Here is a 19645-nt window from a genome sequence, read left to right on the forward strand (position 1 = left end):
CAGTCCACCACAATACCCTCCTTTCTAAATGGGAGAGACAGATTTGATGGGTGGACTGTTAGATGGCTAAGAAAGTGGATGGATAGTCGCATCTAGAGGGTAGTGGTCAGTGACTCAGAGTCAGATGAACATCAGTGACAAGTGGTGTTCTTCAGGGGTCTGTATTATTTAATAACCAGTGTTATTTAATACCTTCATTAATGACACAGATGAAGGAATCGAGTGCACCCTCACCAAGTTTGCAGACAGCACCAAGCACCAAGCTGAGTGGTGTGGTTGATGCACCTGAAGGATGGGATACCATCCAGAGGGACCTGCACAGGCTCGAGAAGTGGGCCCATGGGAATCTCATGAGGTTTAACATGATCAAGTGCAAGGTGCTGCACCTGGACTGGGGAAAAGCCCAGCACCAATCCAGTCTGGGGGATGAAAGGACCAAGAGCAGCCCTGCAGAGAAGGACTTGTGGGTGCTGTTGGATGAGAGGCTGGACACGACACAGCAATGTGCATTTGAAGCCCAGAAAAGCCAATTGTGTCCTGGGCTGCATCAAAAGCAGCGTGGCCAGCAGGGCAAGGGAGGGGATTGTGCCCTCTGCTCTGCTCTGCTGAGATCCCACCTGGAGTGCTGCATCCAGCTCTGGGGTCCCAAGCACTGGAAGGACATTGACCTGTTGGAGCAAGCTCAGAGGAGGGCCACCAAGATGATGAGAGGGATGGAGCACCTCTCCAGTGAGGAAAGGCTGAGAGAACTGGGATTGTTCAGCCTGGAAAAGAGAAAGCTTAGGCACCTTCCAGTACCTGAAAGGAACCTACAAGAAAGATGGAAAGACACTATTTATAAGAGCATATTAGGACAAGGGGGAATGGTTTCAAACTGAAAGAGAGTAGGTTTAGATTATATATTAGGAAGAAATTATTGACTGTGAGGGTGGTGAGACACTGGAACAGGCTGCCCAGAGAAGTTGTGGATACCCCATCCCTGGAAGTGTTCAAAGCTAGGTTGGATGAGGCTTTGGGCAACCTGGTCTAGTGCAAGGCATCCCTGTTCACACACAGTGTTGGAACAGATGAGTTTTAAGATACCTTCCAACCCAAACTGTGTTCTGATTCTGTGATTCTATGATACACTCTGTATTACAGAGCTTGGGTGGAAGAAGATCCAAGTAGATGAGTTAGTAGAATTGACAAGAACACAGAAATTCAGTGTCAGAGGCAGTGTCAGATTCTTTTTGACTGGTTGTAATCCTCAGGTGCTGAGACAAACTACAGAACACAAGAACTACAGAACTCAGTTCTCATTTAGAAGTCTCTTGGTGTTAGGGTGGCCTTGGGGCTGCTACTGCAGAGTGAGCAAGGGCTTCCATTTAAGCTGATCTTCTGGCTAAGCAATTTTTGGTGCAACCATGTGTTTCTTGACTGGGTGAGGCTCTTCCTCACCCAGTTTTGCCAGAGAAAGAAGGAATTCATGCTAAATAGAACTTGGCCTTGGTCCAAGATTCAGATAATCCTAAATGCTATTGTCGGAAGTAGACCAACACTTTCACTAGGGTACTCCTCTCACTTGAAGCAACAGGTAATAAATGCGCTAGGGATGTGTCAGTGTTACTTGCCAAGTGAGTCACATGCCTCAAGACCGAAAAACATTAAAACCCTTTCTTAGGTGGAGCCATGGAGTGTGATTCAGGCAACATGTACAGAGTATCTAGACCTATTTCTAATGAGGAAAGGAAAAGCAGCAGAGACCATGCTCCTATAGGGAGGGGCACTGGATTTGACAAACTCAGATTTAAAAAATAATCATTCAGGATTGGTTGGAAAAGAGAACAACATAGCCAAAGGCTAACAATAATAAAAAAATAAAGACATGGGCACAAGTTAAGAAGCATCTAGAATGCCTCCATCACTGGACACTGAGTATGAAAGAGGGAGGGGTGGGGTGAAAAAGCTTTAAGTTCTGAGACCAATAAAAGCAGGAGTATGCTGTCTTTGAATACCTGCAGTGCACACTCCTCTGTCAGTTTTTCATGGTATAAACCATCTGATGTTTACCACGATGTGATGCTACAACACAGTGTTCTGTTGCATCTGCAAAACAGTACCAACTCTTTACTGCTTCACTTCTGATCAACTGCATCAACATAACAACAGAGTATTTTAAAATGTGAACTTCCTCTACTTTCCCTGAAGTTGTAATGGTATCCAGTGTTCAGTTCAGCAAGAAACAATTCTCTTCGAAACACAAGCCAAAACCAGGTTTGGTCTTGTTTGCACAGAAACACTGGCCTTTTCGGGATGTTTGATCATGTATTTTCAATTTGATAAGTAAGAATGAACAGGTAGCAAAACGCTGAAAACACAACTCGGAGAGTAAAGTTAATTTATTTCTCTAAAACATCACACTGAGTCAAGATACCTTAGTTCAGTCAAAGCTTCTGCAGTTTCCTCATAAGCCTGGACTTCATAAACAAATATTCCAAGTCCGTCTATCTACAAAAATAGGATGGCCAATTCTTACTTTCTTCAGATATCAAGTTAATTTACAAGTCCTTGAAGATAAATGAAAAATAGGAAGCGATCCTATATCATAATACACTCCACCACGTTTCCCAAATGTACTGGAAAGGAGGAATATGAGCCTTCTTTGGAAAGGTGCATTGGAAGGCTTATTACCATCTCTTGGAGACAGGGTATGCATTTACATCACCATGACTGCCATGGTACAGAATCCCGGACTGCTACTTTTATACGGCATGACCTATGATCTGGGAGTTGTAGTCTGCTGTCTCCATTCGCAGAATATATGGGATGATGCTATCAATCTGGACATTTCCAATCAGTCCTGCGAAGAACAGTTCTTCAGTGATGGCAGCGCTCATCAGCCGAAGAGCAGGCAATCGGAGGAGAAGTCTAGACAGTCTGGAAAATAAATTTGGTAAAAAGTGTTACTTGGCAGATCATGGATTTTGGTGTTATTCACAATGAAGTTATTAGTTAAAGAAGAGAAAAAACTGACAAGGGACGTTACTGGTCAAAATTTGTTCTATCTAGTTAATGAAAGGCTTAAATATTTAAATCAGGAGAGCATCAAATTTACGTTTAGTCATGTCTTTAACAGTACAGAACCTGTGAGTATGCCTGTCAATTACATGGACATGTAATGTAATGTTTGAACTTAGTATAAACGAGGAAATATTCCAAATAGGTGCAATTCAAATGGAATGTTAATAATATTTACTTCTGATATTTAATTTTAGAAATGAATAATGAATGAGTAGATAAATAATACTCATAGTATGTATGAGCACATGCATAATATTTGAAGTATTCTAAAGGTAATTTTTTTACCTTTAAGGAGGTAAGAAGAAAATGTACATTATCTATTACAAGAAATACTGTACAGATCAGTACCACCAATGACTCTGTCAATCAAGTAAGCATCTAAATCTACAGACCTGTAAGTATCATCTGGATATGCCTTTGTTACATAGTCTTGGAACTCCATATAAGCCTTCTCTTGAAATTTCTCAATCTGTACCACATTTTCTAGACCTGGGTGATCTGAAAAAGAAAACAACAAAAACCTCTTCATTGTTATATCTGTTCTATACAAGGTGGACTGAAATCCATCCAGATTTTCCAATCATAAACATACTGAAATAATTACGTGGTAGCTGCAGCAACTCCACTTTTAATGGAGGACACTACGTCCTTGTATTTCTCTTCCTCTAGGCTTATGTTTTACTTAGCTTTTCATAAATAAAACCAGACATTTTGAAGAGTTCAAATAAATTCAGTGCTTGCTTACATTAATCTTGATGATGCAACTCTGTTCTCTGTCTAGCAGTAGAACAGCATTTTTCAGTACACTGACATTTACTGAAACATTGTATGCATGAATAGTATTTGGGTGGGAAGCGAAGGACAAAATTAAGACCAGCAGAAAAGGCAGAATAAAAAGCTGTGAACCGTTTGTTTCCTAAAAAGATACGTGGAAGATACGTAGCAGATCATTTTTTTTCAACTATCTGGTGCAAAAATTACAAATGTGCTAAACATAATTTTTAGCAGTGATTTGAACACTTGAAATCTAATCTTGCTAAAATGGAAGGATATCAACCTAACTGCCAAGTCACATTAGGAAATTATTATCCAGTAATTCTGAACCATTTACATGGTCTGTAATTTTTATTATTCATCTTAATGACAAAATTTTACTGTCATAGTAGCATAACAAATCACGTAATTTTATTTTTCACAAATGGCCTCTTAAATGAGCTGGCAAATTTTGTGACATAAAAGATTGTTTCTAACAGTCACACTCCTCTCCAAATACACAAAACCAGTAAACAAACCCAAGAGATTTTTGCTCTGTGGATAAAGAAGCTTTGGGAGCAATTCAGCAGTTATGTGATACGTTGGACTCCCCTGAATGCATCATGTCACAGAGCAGTATTTTGTTCAATATAGTAATTCAGTCATTCTGAAAGCATAATTTCAAACTCATGCAGAGGACAAGAGGTTAATTAGTTCATCCAGAAGCAACACGTTTTAAAGGGTTATCATTGTCACGTCAAATGCATCACTTCATGGCGCTGCTTTTAGAGCAATGTCAGGAACACAGCTCAAAGTCAAGTTCTGGAAAGAATGCTTTGAAGATCACTGCTAGTACACCTGCAGCCAAGTCCTCTCAGCACACCCTCTGCACTGATGTCTTTGCCCCAGGCTGTCCTGTGGCAATCAAACAGCTGGCTTGGCACAGAAGACAGCAAATCTCCAGGGCCTACTAAAGCAGAGGTTCTTAGCCTAGGGCTCTACTGCATGTGCAGCCCAGCCCCATTTTGTAGCAGAGCAGTAAAATTCCTGCAATTGTAATTTTCTGGCCTGTGAATCATTGCCAGAACAACATTCTGTTCAAGATACTAAACATGACTTTCAGGTATATGAAGATTTTGTTATATGGCTCACAGGATCAAGAGTATTGAGAACACAACTGCCATTAAAGCACTAACATCATTAGTAATGTGATCCTGAAAACATGTAAGATAAAGAAAGTTTTTCTCCATCATGTGACTGGATAGTCTTTTCCCAACATATTTTTCCTTCTACCTTTTGTGTTGTCAAGTTTAATCAGAAGGAGATAAATAAACTTCAGTCTGAACAAATAAGTAAATATTGTTTTGCAAGTGCAAGGTTCCTAGACTAGTATTTTCAGGTGTCTGACAGGACTGATTTTTCCAAAGGATTTTATCATAAATCCTAGTGGACATCATTCTAGGAAAATGTGTATGAGGTATTCTTCCATCATTTTCTTTGTATGTGTACAATGTGTACAAGTGTACAAGTGTGTACAACGTGCACAAGTTCTCAATATAGGAATGCCATGAAAGGACTACTTTGGGGTAAGAACACCTAAAGGAGAACTACATCTCCTGCAAGCATTATCTACTAAAATTAAAACAGCAAGCACCCTCCCACCACCCACTTAGAGAAAATCTCTGTGTCTTCTGAAATAATGACAAAAAGTCCAGGCCACTCTTCAGTCCTCAGCAGAAAAGAAAAATTGCAAACATTTTCAAGCATACTTAATATTGTGATTAAAATCATGATGGGTCCTGCTTATAAAGAAGCTGAAACTGTTCCTCTGATGCAGTGGACTGTAGAAGCAAACACATAAAAAAACATGCAAACCTTTCCTAGTCATGAGGACTGACAACAGGATTATGTTCCATAATGAAAACACACAGGAGCTTTTTTTTTTAGTGATCCACAATTGAAGAGTATCACTGCAATATCCTCTGGGAATTTATTATCTTTCCTGGAGGGTTCTGAATTATACTGCCTCTTATTTGCAAGAACGTGTTTCATCTCAGAAGTCTTCCATTAATGCAATGCGTGTGTGTGTGTGTGTGTGAGTGTGTCTATCAATGGAAGATACACAGAGTTTTGTTTGTGAACTCAGATGAATGCCATGAATTCCTGCTGATGCTGCCACTTTTACTGAGAGAGAGAGATACTTCTTGTAGATACTGCATATAGAAAAGACCATGCAAATATGAGGGAAACTGCGATGCAAGAACCTCACAATATATAAGTTTTATATATTAGAAAACCTGCTTACAATCTACATTTTGGAAGTGTCCAAGTTCCAAAAAATTTGCTCACCTCAACTGACTTTTCTGTGAAAGGGTGAACTGCAACTGAATGGAAACAGAAGGGCCTTCTTAGATCTAATAAATCTACAGAACCAACAAGAACCAAATACCCAGCTCTCCTCCATGTCCTATACTACAGACAGGGGAAGGTCACTAAGATTCTGTCAGCTTTTTAACATCTGCTCCAATCTTTTCTATGGGACATCAGCATCTATAAAAGGCAGAGTAACAAGGATTAGGGAAGCTGTTGATGCTTTTAAAACTTTCAAATGCAAAATGGAATGACTGAGGATTTACTTTCTACATGTGACAGTGAAAAATTCTTGGATACAGAAAGTACCTGAGGTTTATAAATTTTTATTTTATCAAATATTTGGGTTTGTCTTTATATTAAATCCCAATTCTGAATGATGAAGCTAAGACCTGCAGATACTAATACAATATCTGAATGCCTTTAGTGAAAAGTTAATTCTACAACTTTCAAATAAAGAAAATGAATTTTGTAATTTTGTTGTTTTCTACTGGTGACACAATCTAACCACTCAGTCACTACCTACCATAACCAGAGGACTCTTTCCTCCTTATTGTAGACTAATCACCCATAAGGAAAAAATAATCATTTTACCTTCACTGTCTAATATATGTCCATTAACACTACTGAGAGTACATTAGGCAAATACTGTTTAGAAGACAGAAATAATAATATAAAGGAATGTTTGTGGTGTTCACTCACCAGAAATGCTATTTTCATTATTAAAATATGTGTGTGGAGTAAGGTGATGTTTCTGTAATTTTGCATGTGAGAATTGATGACCAGAGAGATAAATCTTTCACATGTTAAAAACCCAACTTCAATTCATCTCAGCTGGATGTGCAAAAGCAACACTTCAGAAAATTAAACTGCAGGTCCTCAGAAAATGTATGCCATAAAAGAGGCACATAATTAAGAGCAATAAATAAATAAACTAAAAGAAAAAAAAAGACCGAAAAACCAAACCAAAACCAAGAAGCATCAGTGGCAGAGGCAAGAATAAGACTCCCAAATAAAAAGAATTAAAGTCCCCCTCCAAAAAAAGTCCCCAAAGCAACATTCAACTATTTACATTAAAAGATTAACCCTCCTCTTCCTACGGTCCTCATTGGACACCTTCCAAGATTCCTCAAGAAATGAGGCAGTAATTCTGCAAATAACAGTAACCACGTATGATGAAACAGGCAGAAGTTACATGGCAACAAATAGCACAGTAAAGTTTTACATTTGGAATAATTACATACCAGGACTGAAGAGGACGATTGCTTTCAAATATGCATATTCATATCCATCTAGACAAAGCTTAACCATGCTGTTACAGAACTCTTGCAGTTTGAAGACATGTTCCATTACTAGTCTTCCTCTGTCTGTTGGCAGCTTATCTAAGTCAACACACACATAAATATAAAATCTCAAGTCAACACATGTGCAAAAAAATGTGCTCACACTGGAATGTTAAAAATAATTATTTTATTAGATTCAAACAGTGGGAAATCTATGCCATCTATAAATTCCTATTAGGTCTGAATAATCTTGACACCAACAATTATGGACTGTAACAACTCTTTTTTCCTCCTTCAATTGTACAGCAAGGACTCTTCCTGCCACTAGAGCCTCCAGTAATCAGGCATGGACTAGAGCTTGAAACGATCAAGGAAGGAAGAGACTGTATATAAGAGTAAAGAATACACTGCTACTGCAGCTCTGTGCTCTATGTCTCAGGGTCAGGTGCCACGCAGCAGGTTCATGTACAGCTTCATGGGTTACCACCACTGCTGCAAAAGGTGTACTATACACCTTCCCTGATCTGCATTGAGGGGAATGAGGTTGGTACACAGCTGTTCCTTTGGGTCAGCCAGAAAATCCTGTTCCCTCCCTAATCCATCAAACTAGAGGCCATGGACCCCACAAACTTGTTATCTCTTGGAGACACTGCAGCTGGCATACTGCATGACTGGTTTTTGCATTCAAACTTAACTCCTTATTTAAATGGTAGAAATATGAATTTGTAGTAATGATAAAAACATGATTAATTACTAAAATACCTGTTTTGGTGAACATGCTTTAAAAATTACATAGACCAAAGTTTCAAGATTCCATTTATATCCCCCCTAAAGACAACAACAGTTTTGTAAGTATCTTTAGCTAATCCAGTACATTTTGTAGCTGGATCAGGTTTTTTTAAACAACTGTTATTTACAGGAGCATCTTGTGGACATTTTTAAATCATGAAAATCCCTCAGAAATAGTTCTTTAATTACCTTATCATAAAAGATGAGAAAATCTATAGTCAAGTGAGCTGGTTTTTTCCAGATTACCAATCTGTGTTTGCGTAGCATCAACAACAGTGAATTTTCATACCCCTAAACAGCAAACAACTCAAAAATCTAGTTAAACCTGAAAATGCTTAGATTTTTGTATGTGCATGTGCCTTATTAATAAGGAGTTAGGATTATGAACTGATGAAGACTACTGACTGCTTGGCTTTTAGTGCTGACAACCTTGTGAGTATTCACAAGCACACAAAGATTGGCTAAAAGCCTCCTCTCCTGCTCAGAAGAACAGAATGGAAGAGGCCAACTGATACATCTTTCATTTGAATAAAAAATATGCCAAAGATGCAGGACATAGGATTAACAAGGAACAAAGTGTACTTAGTGAAGATCTGCTGAAGACTTGCATCTAGACTAAAACTAGTATACAGAAGTCAAGGGGCCAAGTTATGTCAAGGGAGTGTATCACCAAGTTGGCGTTCAGCTGCTTTGTGTCACAGCTATCAACAGAAAGGACAGGTGGGTCATTCTTTACTTTATACACTTCATACGGGGGAATCATATTCACAGTACACTTGTGTTCTCAACACTGATGCTGCCCAAAATATTCCTAATTTGGGCTGATGATATTAACAGAGCAGCAGAGCACTATTAAACATTATAATACATAATAAAAAGAACCCCACTAAATGCTAATCCATCTTAGACAGATGGATAATTGTTATATTTTTTTTTGAAGGTTAATATTAGCACAACTGACTTTTGCAAAATTGCTAAAAAATCCCATCTTGTGAACTGTAATTTCTAGTATTATTTGTTTCAATACTAACCATGAAATTCTATAAACAGTAAACTTCCGTTAACAACTGAAGGATAAGTAAAACATTTCTGTGCAGTTCAAAACTTAAAAAACATGAAGTAATTCCCCAAGTCTGGTGTGTGCACAGTATACACCTTACCTTGCTGTAAACTGCCTTGAAGGTGATTAACAAACGCAGATAATATAGTCGCCACATTCATAACTTGTGAACATTGTGCCAGACCAAGCGTAAAAAGTTCATTCCAGCAGGCTTTTACTAATGATATGCTGTTATCCTGCCTATTAAAAAACACAATAATGTCACTTAATAAAACCAGTCATTTGCATTCACACTTTTTTTGTAATTTGAAGAACACTTCATAAAACAATCTAATTCAACCATTGCAACCACTACCAAACTGAAGCCCTGCATCCTTTTTCTTTGCATGCTAGAATTAAAATACCCGATTTAAAGTGATTTTTGTAAAGAAATAATTTTTGCTTAGATGACCTAAAAGGAGATAGATTTCCATCACAAAAGCAAGGTGAAGTTACAGTAAATGACAACTGTCACAGTGTACTCCATCACGCTAGCTTTCTTAGGATTTACATTAGTTTTTGAGTAACATTTACATGCATGGACAAACAAAAAGTTTGCACTGTCCCTATAATGTGGATGTAGACTCAAAGGTCTTTTTTTTTTTTTCCACTTGAAAACTGACAGGTGGGTGTAACTTTTTAGTTAAAGATACATGTGAAATGGAACATGTGAGATCAAGCTTTTGAATTTCCTGACTGCTATTTTCGGCATCCCTTTCATGTCTGGAATAAGGCTTGAAATACAGACTTCAAAGTATAAATAACAGTCATAAGGATTTCTTTGCTGAAAGAATTAGTCCTTACATTCAGCTTCATGTCTAGTCAGGTTTTTTTTTCAAATGCTGAAGCTTAAAATTAAATATATCAATGCAATCCAGCCACTTCCATATTAGTAACCTAACTTTCAGTAATGCCAAGCACCTCTGACTTGCAGAGCTTAACAAGAGCTCAGTACCTTAAAAAGGAAATCCTACCAGTAAGGAGTCAAAGTCAGGTACCATGTTTCACAGTTTTATCCAGTGAATATAAATAATGGAAATTTAAAAGAAGCACAAGACCTATCAAGGAAGAAAAGCATATTAAAGCTAGGATTTCAACTACAAAAATACAGCGGAATAGATTTTTGCAAGAACGCTGATGTAACGTCCAAGAACATTTCTGATGATTTGCTGCAATACTAAGATGCCAAATGACAGGTGAATGTAGCCTTGTCCTTAACTGGATTACAGAAACCTTGCTGAGGGCAATGTTTTTTACTATGATCAAGTTCTTGGAAGACATGATACTGTACATGTGGCTTCTACACATATTTGTCACATCCTCATTCAGCTCCTGTCAAAGAGACTGTGCTGACAAAGTGAAAAAAGAGTGTACTGGCTACTCATCTGATATGTGTGTATATAAACATATCATCTACAGCATTTTTATGGTTGATCAAATTTAGACCAGAACCAGCTCTTAAGTTTGCTTAAGTGGTCTCAAAACACTAAGAGGCTGTAACCAGCTCGATGAGCATTTCAGTAGGGAATTCTCCTGCCTACCAAGATGCTTGTGCAGGAAGATGAACTAAGCAGGGATCTGGTATCGTTAACTATATGATTAGGCCAAAGGCAACTACCTTGGTGTGACTAAGGAGAACATTGTCTGAGGAGGGAACCATCTGGATATCCATCCAATTATTCATCTTCCTTATAAAACCATTACTATGGTTTTGTTTTGGCTCATCATTTAAGAAGTGACATGAGTCACCCTTCTAGAAGTCAAAATTATAGGACATAAGGTGCTCAAACTAAAAAGACTGCATTAATGTAAAATAAATCTCCATTTGAAAATAGTTCCTATTTTAAGGCTCTTCAAAAGGAAAACTATATTTATGTTAAATGGTGTTTAAATATATTGTTGCCCACGATCTTGTCTGGGTCTGTAAATGCTAGCACAGGTGAATATTAACACTATTAAGACAGCTTACTCCTTCATATTTTTTATTCAAACAGAAAAATATATTGAGAAGTAACATATTAAAAGAACACGTGCAGATTTTTCTATAAGCATTTCTTGTTACATCTTTTTGGAGAGAGAAGTCTTCTGTATAACATTTTATTTTTAAAAAGCAATCCCCATTTTTCCTTAGAGCACTAATTTGCAGTGTCTCTCTGTTACAAACACCTTTTACAAAATGATAATGATGTAACGTACTATGTTAATTTGCTATGTGTTTTTAAATTCTGCAGGGCAACAACTCCTACCATAATAAAACATCATATTTACCTATTTTTTACCTTTGCTATTCTTTAACTTTATAGAATACTCCTTTTTCCTTCTCCAAAACACAGGCTTAATTACACACAATATAGTATTTTTCCTTAAATAGTGCAGAATCATTTGGCTTAAGCATCTGAGTAAACACAAATGGTAATCAGATCATCCTGCTTTTGACAGCCTTCCTGGAAAAGGGGACAATCCCTCATTTTAAAATAGCATTCTCTTTGCTGCCACAGTCATATGCTATTTGGATATTGAATTAAAGACACTGCAGATGAGAACAAATATGATTTATACTCCATGTTTCAGAGCTGATACAGTATCTTTATTTGTTTGATGTATCTTCATAAAATTACTTCTGAAAGTAACATAAATCAGTTTTCCCCATGTACTTTTGAGATGTTTTTTCATGACGATAATAGAGTACTACATTTAGCTCATGAATTTTAATTGATACACTGAATTTCAATGGAGAAGCAGGATGTAAAAAGAATAGTAAGAATTACTTTCTGGTTACAGGAACTATTTATTTTTAGAAAATCCTCTGAAATTAGACAACTTCATTCTGAATCTTTTCTGAATCTAGCTAACCATTTTATTCATATAGGTCATTAAAGGCAAAATTACTACTACTAATTCACCTTATAAAGATAAAAAAAAAAAAAAAGAGCTTTTATTTGGTGATTGCCTGATAAGCAATCAGGACATAGCCTAAGGCTATAGCTATGGAAAAACTGATAGGAATTCCTATTTACTAAAAATATATTAAAGTAGCAGTAGTGTGCAGGCATTTGATTGTTATAAATCTACTGCTTTTTCCTTCAATATCCAACCAAAGTCCTGAATTAGACTCAAATTGGGAGTAGTTTGAATTCAGAAAGTTTACCTTACCGGCTAAGATTTATAACAGTTTTAATAAGTAGTTTTATATTAAAAAGTCCCTGAAGAAGGGAAATTAAAAAGCACATATTTACAACATAAGTGTATAGAGTAACTGAACACTTACCCTAAAGCTTGGAAAGATGGAATGGAACGTGCCCAGTGCATGGACAAAAAAAGCAACCTGGAGGCAGACTCGCAGATATAGTGAACGTTAAGATAATCAGGCATAGGAGAGGGCATGGTGAGCTGGCAATCATAAAAAAAGTGCAAGACTTTTTACTTTCTTCAGTAATATGTTTAGAAAAAAAAATCAGTCTTGAGAGTTTAAGTGAAAAAGTAAATTGTTTTCTTAAAATAAACATGATATAATCCTGACATAAAATTGAATGACTGACTTTTTCATTATCAGTCAGACTGTTATATGCTATAGTAACTAAAAAGCAAGAAAAAAGGCAAAAATTCTGATTTGAAGATAAAGATTCCTCTCTGGGACACCTGGAGATGGAAAATCCCAAATAAAACAACTTTTGAGACACTCAAAGAATAAGAGAGAAGAATCATTGTAACTGAAATGAAGTTGCTTACACTAGAGAGGTTACCACAACTCCTGAAGAGAAAGTGTGTGAATTCTATGTCACAAAACATCTTTTTTTGTACTATTTTACAAAGAAATACATCAAAAATATTTTGATGTGTGAGTAAAATACCTAATACACAGCTGCTCCCAAAATATATAACGAATATACCTCAGAAAGGACCAGCTCTACCTTTCTCCACATCCATGAGTAAAATCAGTGACATTACGGGCATACGTGAAGAAAGTGAGATTTGACTCAAAACTGCTAATTATAGCATCGTAGTTCTGTCTTCAGAAATTAATACTTCTTAATATAATGGTCTGGCTAATACAATTAAAAACAAAACCCCTTGACATTTGCATTAGAGGTGTGATCAAAACAGATGCTGATGAGAGGGGCAAACTTTAGGCAAATACTTAGTTCTGAAGAAGTTTTCAGATGGGCAAGCTTTTTTGATTTGTCCATGAATAATATGAAGATGAAAAAAATTAATAGAAGAATTTCTGCAGGCTTGTAAAATGAGAAATAAAGCCAGAAAATATATGGCTCACTAACACAGAAACTGTATTCTCCTTTAATCAAAGTCAATTAATACTAAAATAGGGTATCTACACAAAGAAGAAACTGACAAATACACTTTCAAAATCCAGCTGCAGATTGCATCAGATCCACCTGTTAACAAGTGAGAATGTGGATGCTGACTGCTTCATGCGACACTTTGTCTGGGTAAATCCTTTTGCATGGATTACCCAGTATTTTTAAGGTAAAAACCTATAAAATAAACAGTGCAGCTAAACCATTGAAGAGTGCTTTTTCCTAAACAGGTAATCAGTGACCAGAAGTGGTGTTCATCACGTTAATACATAAGAAATTAATGCAAATACCTGAACAAACAGTTACTCCTCTAATAAATTAAAAATAAGATTTAATCAGATAATTATTTTAAATTGCTATGTTAAAATGCTTACAACAGTAACAACAATATTCCGTACCCTGAATGCTACGTGAGCATCACTGAGTAGTGGCCCCTCTATTTCAACGACATTCATGCTTGTTTCTCCACCAAGCAGCTGTGCATTGGCATCAATACTTTCAGAGTTCTGACATGCTGCGCTCTCTCCTGGATTTAATGCTTTTGCAAGAGTATCAAATGCCCTGTAAGATCACAAAACAAGCAAACAAAAAGAAGAAATAAATTTTCATTTTAGAGACCGTTTCAATTAAAGAGGAACGTGCATGAGTCTGAAACCTGTATTTAAACGTCTGCTTCAAAGAATGAGATCTGGAAAATAAAAGTCACTAACATACTTTTCCTGACATTCCACTGAACTCTGAAACAAAATCAGCAGCAGATCCTGTTCACACAAGCTGCCAACAAATTCACAGTTTTGACATACGGGTTGTGCTGCTGAATCACAGTTTGCCTTTCAAGATCTCTTTAGTGATGTTTACTGAGAGTGCTGGCATGAGCATTTTGAGGACCTGATCATCAGATGCTGTTACAGTCACTTAGTGCACATATACATTTTACAGGTTTTTTACTGCTATGAAACACAGAGTAAGATTTTTTTTTTTTGTTAAGTAATGAGTTGTGGTTAGGTTTTTTAACTGAATTTGAAAAGACTGCTTCAAGCTATGTAAGAGGAAGCACTCCCATGCTTTTAATAGTAGCCTCTGATGTGTGGCAGTGACTCCTGCCAGTCACAAGCACAAATATTAGAGCGGAGATGTCAGGACAAGTATAGACATATCACTGAGTATTTTGCTGCTTGATAAGAGATGTGTTGTTTTTCTCTTCACAAATAAACCTGAGAACCACAACGGATACACCTTCAATTAAAAATACACAGACTTGATCACTGCCTAGAGACAGATGACGCATCCTGAGAGCAGCACCATTTGCATGCAGTGTTGCATGAAAAAATTACACAACTGAGGTTTGAAAACTTCACAAAAGCTGATTATCAGCTTGCATGTAGAGCTGATTCTCAACTTGTACAGGTGTTTATTATCACAGAGTCTAAAATCACTGATTTAATGTCAAAGTCTGGAGTAGAACTTTGCCACCTTCTCTTCCCTCCCCACCCCCTAACTCTCTGAACTCACTAAGATGCTAAAAAACCTAGATGTTTGATACAAGCATTTACAACCAAATGAAACATGACAATGAAAGAGCTGCTGACACTGCCTCAAGGTTTGAGATGGTAAATGAACTACTGTTTGGTCGTCACTAGCCTGTATGCTTTGATGTGTACACGTGAAGGTGACTGGGCATACACAAGATATATGAGGGCCACTTTCTGTCTCTGGCAAATGCAAAGTAGGACAAAGGGAATGTATTCATGGCTAAGCTCTACAAGCTGTGCTATTGGACTCCAGCTAGGAGATTTGAGTTTCAGGTCTTGCATGGCTCACTCTTTGCAGTCTTATGTAGAACAGGCAAACCTCACAGCTCAATGGAAGGTGCTTTTTAGGAAAAAATAGAATCTCTGCAGAGGTCCTCCTATGGCAGGGACAGAAAGGTGAGAGGAACATGACCTCCCCTTTCCCCAAAAGGTAAATGTCATGTGCATCTGTCACTATCCTGTATTTATTAAAGCACAGGCTGAAGAGTCCTTTTTTTAACAGTGTAGGCAGGTACACTGGTTACCCATGTCTGCCCATGATACTTTTTTCCTCATTCTTGTTGTGGCAGGACTAAGCCAGCAGAAGTCAGTAGTGACTTTGCTTCCTCGTGGCTCAGCTTTGTGGGTCTTTTCCTGACACAAAGCCTCAACATGAGTAATGACTGAAAGGTAAAACACCAAGGAAAAGAGAATCTAGAACAAAGCTTGCCTGAAAGCTACAAAAGTCTGGCCCACAAAGTGAAAAAACAAGACATAATCAATAATAAAATACACGCTATTGATATCCTTTGCTGCTAGCAACCTTGGTTCTCTTTTCGTCAGGCTTAGTCACTGACAGCTATACAGGACTGCAAATAAACTCTAAGAATGAACATAATGAAGCATTAGAGGACAAGGCATATAAAATTACAATATAAAAGTAGTGGGGTACTACCAGCAAAAGTTGTACACTAAGTTCATAGTAGCAATAGTGAAAGCATAACAACTGTAGCTGAAAGCAATGGAATATAATAAAATAAATGAAAAGCATGGATGATAAAATGTGCTCTCTGAAATCCCTTAAACTCCTTCTCAATAAACATCTGTGTCTGATAGATCAAGCTGGTATAGGGCCGACAAGGAAATCAATGATGTAGAGAAAAATTTTAGTTTCTCCTTGGGTAACAACTCCCCTTTCAAAGGAATGCTTAACTTGAATCTCCCCACTGCTAATCTATTATGTAACCTACTGGACAACTGTATGCTGAGTCAGAGCTCTTTCAAGTTCTCTGGCTGAGAGAACCTGATGCCTTTTCAAAGGCACATTTTTAAAACTGAACAGAAACTCTGAAGTTGGCAAAAATAAGCATCTGAAAGTGCAAGGAAATAAAAGATTACTACGTCTCTTTGAACAGCCACAGTACTGAATGACGTTTATCAGTACATACAACAATGCCATTTACACAGCATGTTGTTACACAGCATATTCTTTATCTAAGAGGACACAACAAAAGCCCAAATCAGCATCTGCAGAAGTCAGATGGACTTTCTAAGCAGTATATAAAGAAAGGAGAAGAAAAACTATAATCTGCTTGCAATTATTCAAAGCAGTAGAGACCTCTGGGGAAATCCTGTATTTCAGTCAGTGCAAACCACTATATGCCCACCTTTTTTCTCTTTAAGGATTTACTCCACACACACATTTTCAGAACAGGATGTACAATGTAGATGGTGTGTAAAAGAATATTACTAGGACAGCTGTCAAAAGCTTGCACCAGATGACAACCAAGGAAGAATATGATTGATGATGGATGGAATAACTAAGTACATACTACACAGAGTATCTTGCACATGTTCTCACCACAATGGCTCAGTTAAAACCAGGGCAAGACACAAGTTTGTAGAATATTCATTGAATGTAAATGCATTAATAGTGAGAATTCTGTGACTTCTCCTGTGTAGAAGGAAAATGCCTTTTCAGCTTTTAAGGTGATTAATTGTTACAGGCATTAAAATCCTCACACAGGAGAGATCTCTTATGAACCAGAACCAGTTTTCCAGGATGACACCAAATACCAAGACTATAGTACAAGATCTAACATACCTTACTTAGTGTGGCCAACCAAAAAGAAAGAAAATCAGCTGTAGCATTTAAATTGAAATTAATTTCAAGTACAAACAAATAAAAGGATTTATTTTCAAATGGAACTTCCTTTTGATTTCACTTGGAAGAATCTTACACGAGAAGATTTATCTTCTACATGAGCTTACGCCATTATTACTACTACTTTTAAAGCAGATAAATTTCCTAACTGTGATGATTTAATTGGTATGAATTGACAGAGACCTTCTTGAAAAGAGTAACATTTTCCAGTGTAACATGCCTTACCTTGTAACATCACTACTAGCTTGTTCTTCTTGCTTGAGTTCAGATAATGATGCATCTCCATTACTTAAACTTTCAATCATAGATAGCTCTGTACTGCTTTGTGATATGTCTTTGCATTTACTGAGGTTTGCTAATGAAGTCACCACATTTGCCAGTGTACTTAAATCTCCTTGACATGCTTCAACCTAAGGGAAAAGAACAGTTTTCAATTCTCAGTTAATTGGCAGCAGTTAACCTGCAATAGAAGAGTTTAACTTTTACATAGATGAAGAATTGAGCATATGCATAGACCTGTAAGAAAACTATTTTCAGTAAATGGATAATCATCATACAGCAATTAGACACTGCACTGCATCTAAAAATGAAATATTTAGACATTTACTTTTAAAAGTAATAGCTACCTATTTCTTTCAAGAAGAATACTGCAGGTGGTAAGCAAGTGCAGGAAGAGGATTTATCTTCTCTACTCACTAGTCAGTTACCAGGACTATAAGACTACACTTGATGATATTTTTAGCATCTTCCTTTCTTCCCCATGTAAATAAGTCAGTAGTAATGGGGTAGGAGAATGTTTGAAAAGAAGGAATGCATATAAAGCTTTAAAAGCAAGCAGAAAAAGAATTGTGCTGCAGCCTTTTTGGTGTTTATGTCTTTATACAACTCCAAGTGAACAAGGTGATTCAGTACTGACCAGCAGCTCAGAGAAGCAGTAAGACATGTTTTCCACCTTGCCCCACAAAAAAAAAAAAAGGAAAGTACATCATTACAGACAAGTATGCTGCTGCTAACACCAGCATGCTACCTGTTACTTAGCTTATGTTGTCACACTCTACAGAGCCAGAAAAGTGAAATGGAATAAACAATTTCTGATGGGGCCCTTTGCAGACAGAGCAAGCAAGGAAAAATGCATTAAAACAGCACGAGGTAATTCAGTATCAGCTAGAAAAATACAAAAGCTTCCTACTGTGCATATGTAGGGAAGTTACCATGCAGCTTTAGTGGCTCAGGAAGTGTAACAAAATGGGAAACAAACAAAAACCAGCTCAGAAATAAGACTGTTGCTCAGATAGCTCTTATTACCTTTACAAAAAATTAGTGATTCAAGGGAAAAAAATCCAACAGAATTTATGAAATGCACTGTGATAATGTCAGAAGAGATTTTCTGAACCCCTCACTTTATTCATACAAAGGAAATAGCCAAGTATCAGGACTTCCCAACATAAAAATTAAAGTAACGTAGCCCTTAAACATGTCTAAAAATGTGAAGGAAGGGCATTTATTTCATAGTGTTTTTAGTGTTCTTACTATGTGAGGCTTAAAGTAGTCTTGTAATGAGAAGGCATTTGCAACACTGGCTAATGTTGTAAAGTAGTGTTTTAAGATGAATTTAACCAAATAAAAGTACAACAGAACATCCTTCTCTCCTTACATACACAATTACAGCAATGAGCACTACTTAATATATCAGTCACATCACCCCATACCTTATCTGGAGTCATCAGCACAGTAGGTTCACTTTTTATTGCAGAGGGATGAATGTTAACAAACATTCCCGATTCCAGCAGACCTGTGGATCTGACAGAAACCAGCACAGATTTTAATTTTAATTAATTTTAAAATTGAATTTTCCTGTTTCAGGAGACAGAGATAGCTACTTCTGAGTATAATTTACATACCTTGCTGTTTCATTGTCTGTCACAAAAGTTGGAGTTGCAGCTAATGGACTACGAAGATCTTTCCGAATGTAGATCTTTTCTGTAGAAGCTGCACAGTTAGAAGATTTTTCTCTTGACACTTCAATAGGTTTCCTCTCACACTGCACAGCTAAAAAAATAATACCCAACTATTAAATCACAGCCCAAATTACAGAATAAGAAGTAATACGTCTCTCTTTATTTGATATTCAATTTTAATAATAATTCTGAAAATAACTAAAACATATATGAAATACATCCCATAATCAGCAAGCTAGGAAGTTGGGTAAAAACCAGCAAACTGATTTGATTTGTCCTAACTGAAACGATGTGGTAGTCAAAGTCTGAGACCAAACATACAGATGCTAAAATTTTAAAGTT

At 37.0% G+C, this 19645-nt stretch overlaps 1 protein-coding gene across 7 annotated transcripts in view; it reads right to left on the bottom strand.

Annotated features, from left to right (window-relative positions):
* Positions 1-2360: 2360 nt before the first annotated feature.
* Positions 2361-19645, bottom strand: part of NR2C1 (nuclear receptor subfamily 2 group C member 1) — a 50339-nt gene continuing 33054 nt past the window's right edge. For all 7 annotated transcript variants that reach the window (XM_050325418.1, XM_050325417.1, XM_050325415.1 and 4 more), the window contains 9 exons: positions 19247-19394; positions 19055-19145; positions 17571-17755; positions 14069-14231; positions 12623-12744; positions 9416-9555; positions 7428-7565; positions 3453-3558; positions 2361-2916 (listed from right to left, as the gene is read on the bottom strand). In XM_050325418.1, the coding sequence (XP_050181375.1) occupies positions 2742-2916; positions 3453-3558; positions 7428-7565; positions 9416-9555; positions 12623-12744; positions 14069-14231; positions 17571-17755; positions 19055-19145; positions 19247-19394 (1268 nt within the window). In that variant the 3' untranslated portion in view covers positions 2361-2741. The remainder of the gene's footprint in view (positions 2917-3452; positions 3559-7427; positions 7566-9415; positions 9556-12622; positions 12745-14068; positions 14232-17570; positions 17756-19054; positions 19146-19246; positions 19395-19645) is intronic.

The sequence above is a fragment of the Myiozetetes cayanensis genome, unplaced genomic scaffold, assembly GCF_022539395.1.
Source record: "Myiozetetes cayanensis isolate MyiCay16 unplaced genomic scaffold, myiCay2020 scf3, whole genome shotgun sequence".
NCBI classification, from domain to species: Eukaryota; Metazoa; Chordata; class Aves; order Passeriformes; family Tyrannidae; genus Myiozetetes; species Myiozetetes cayanensis.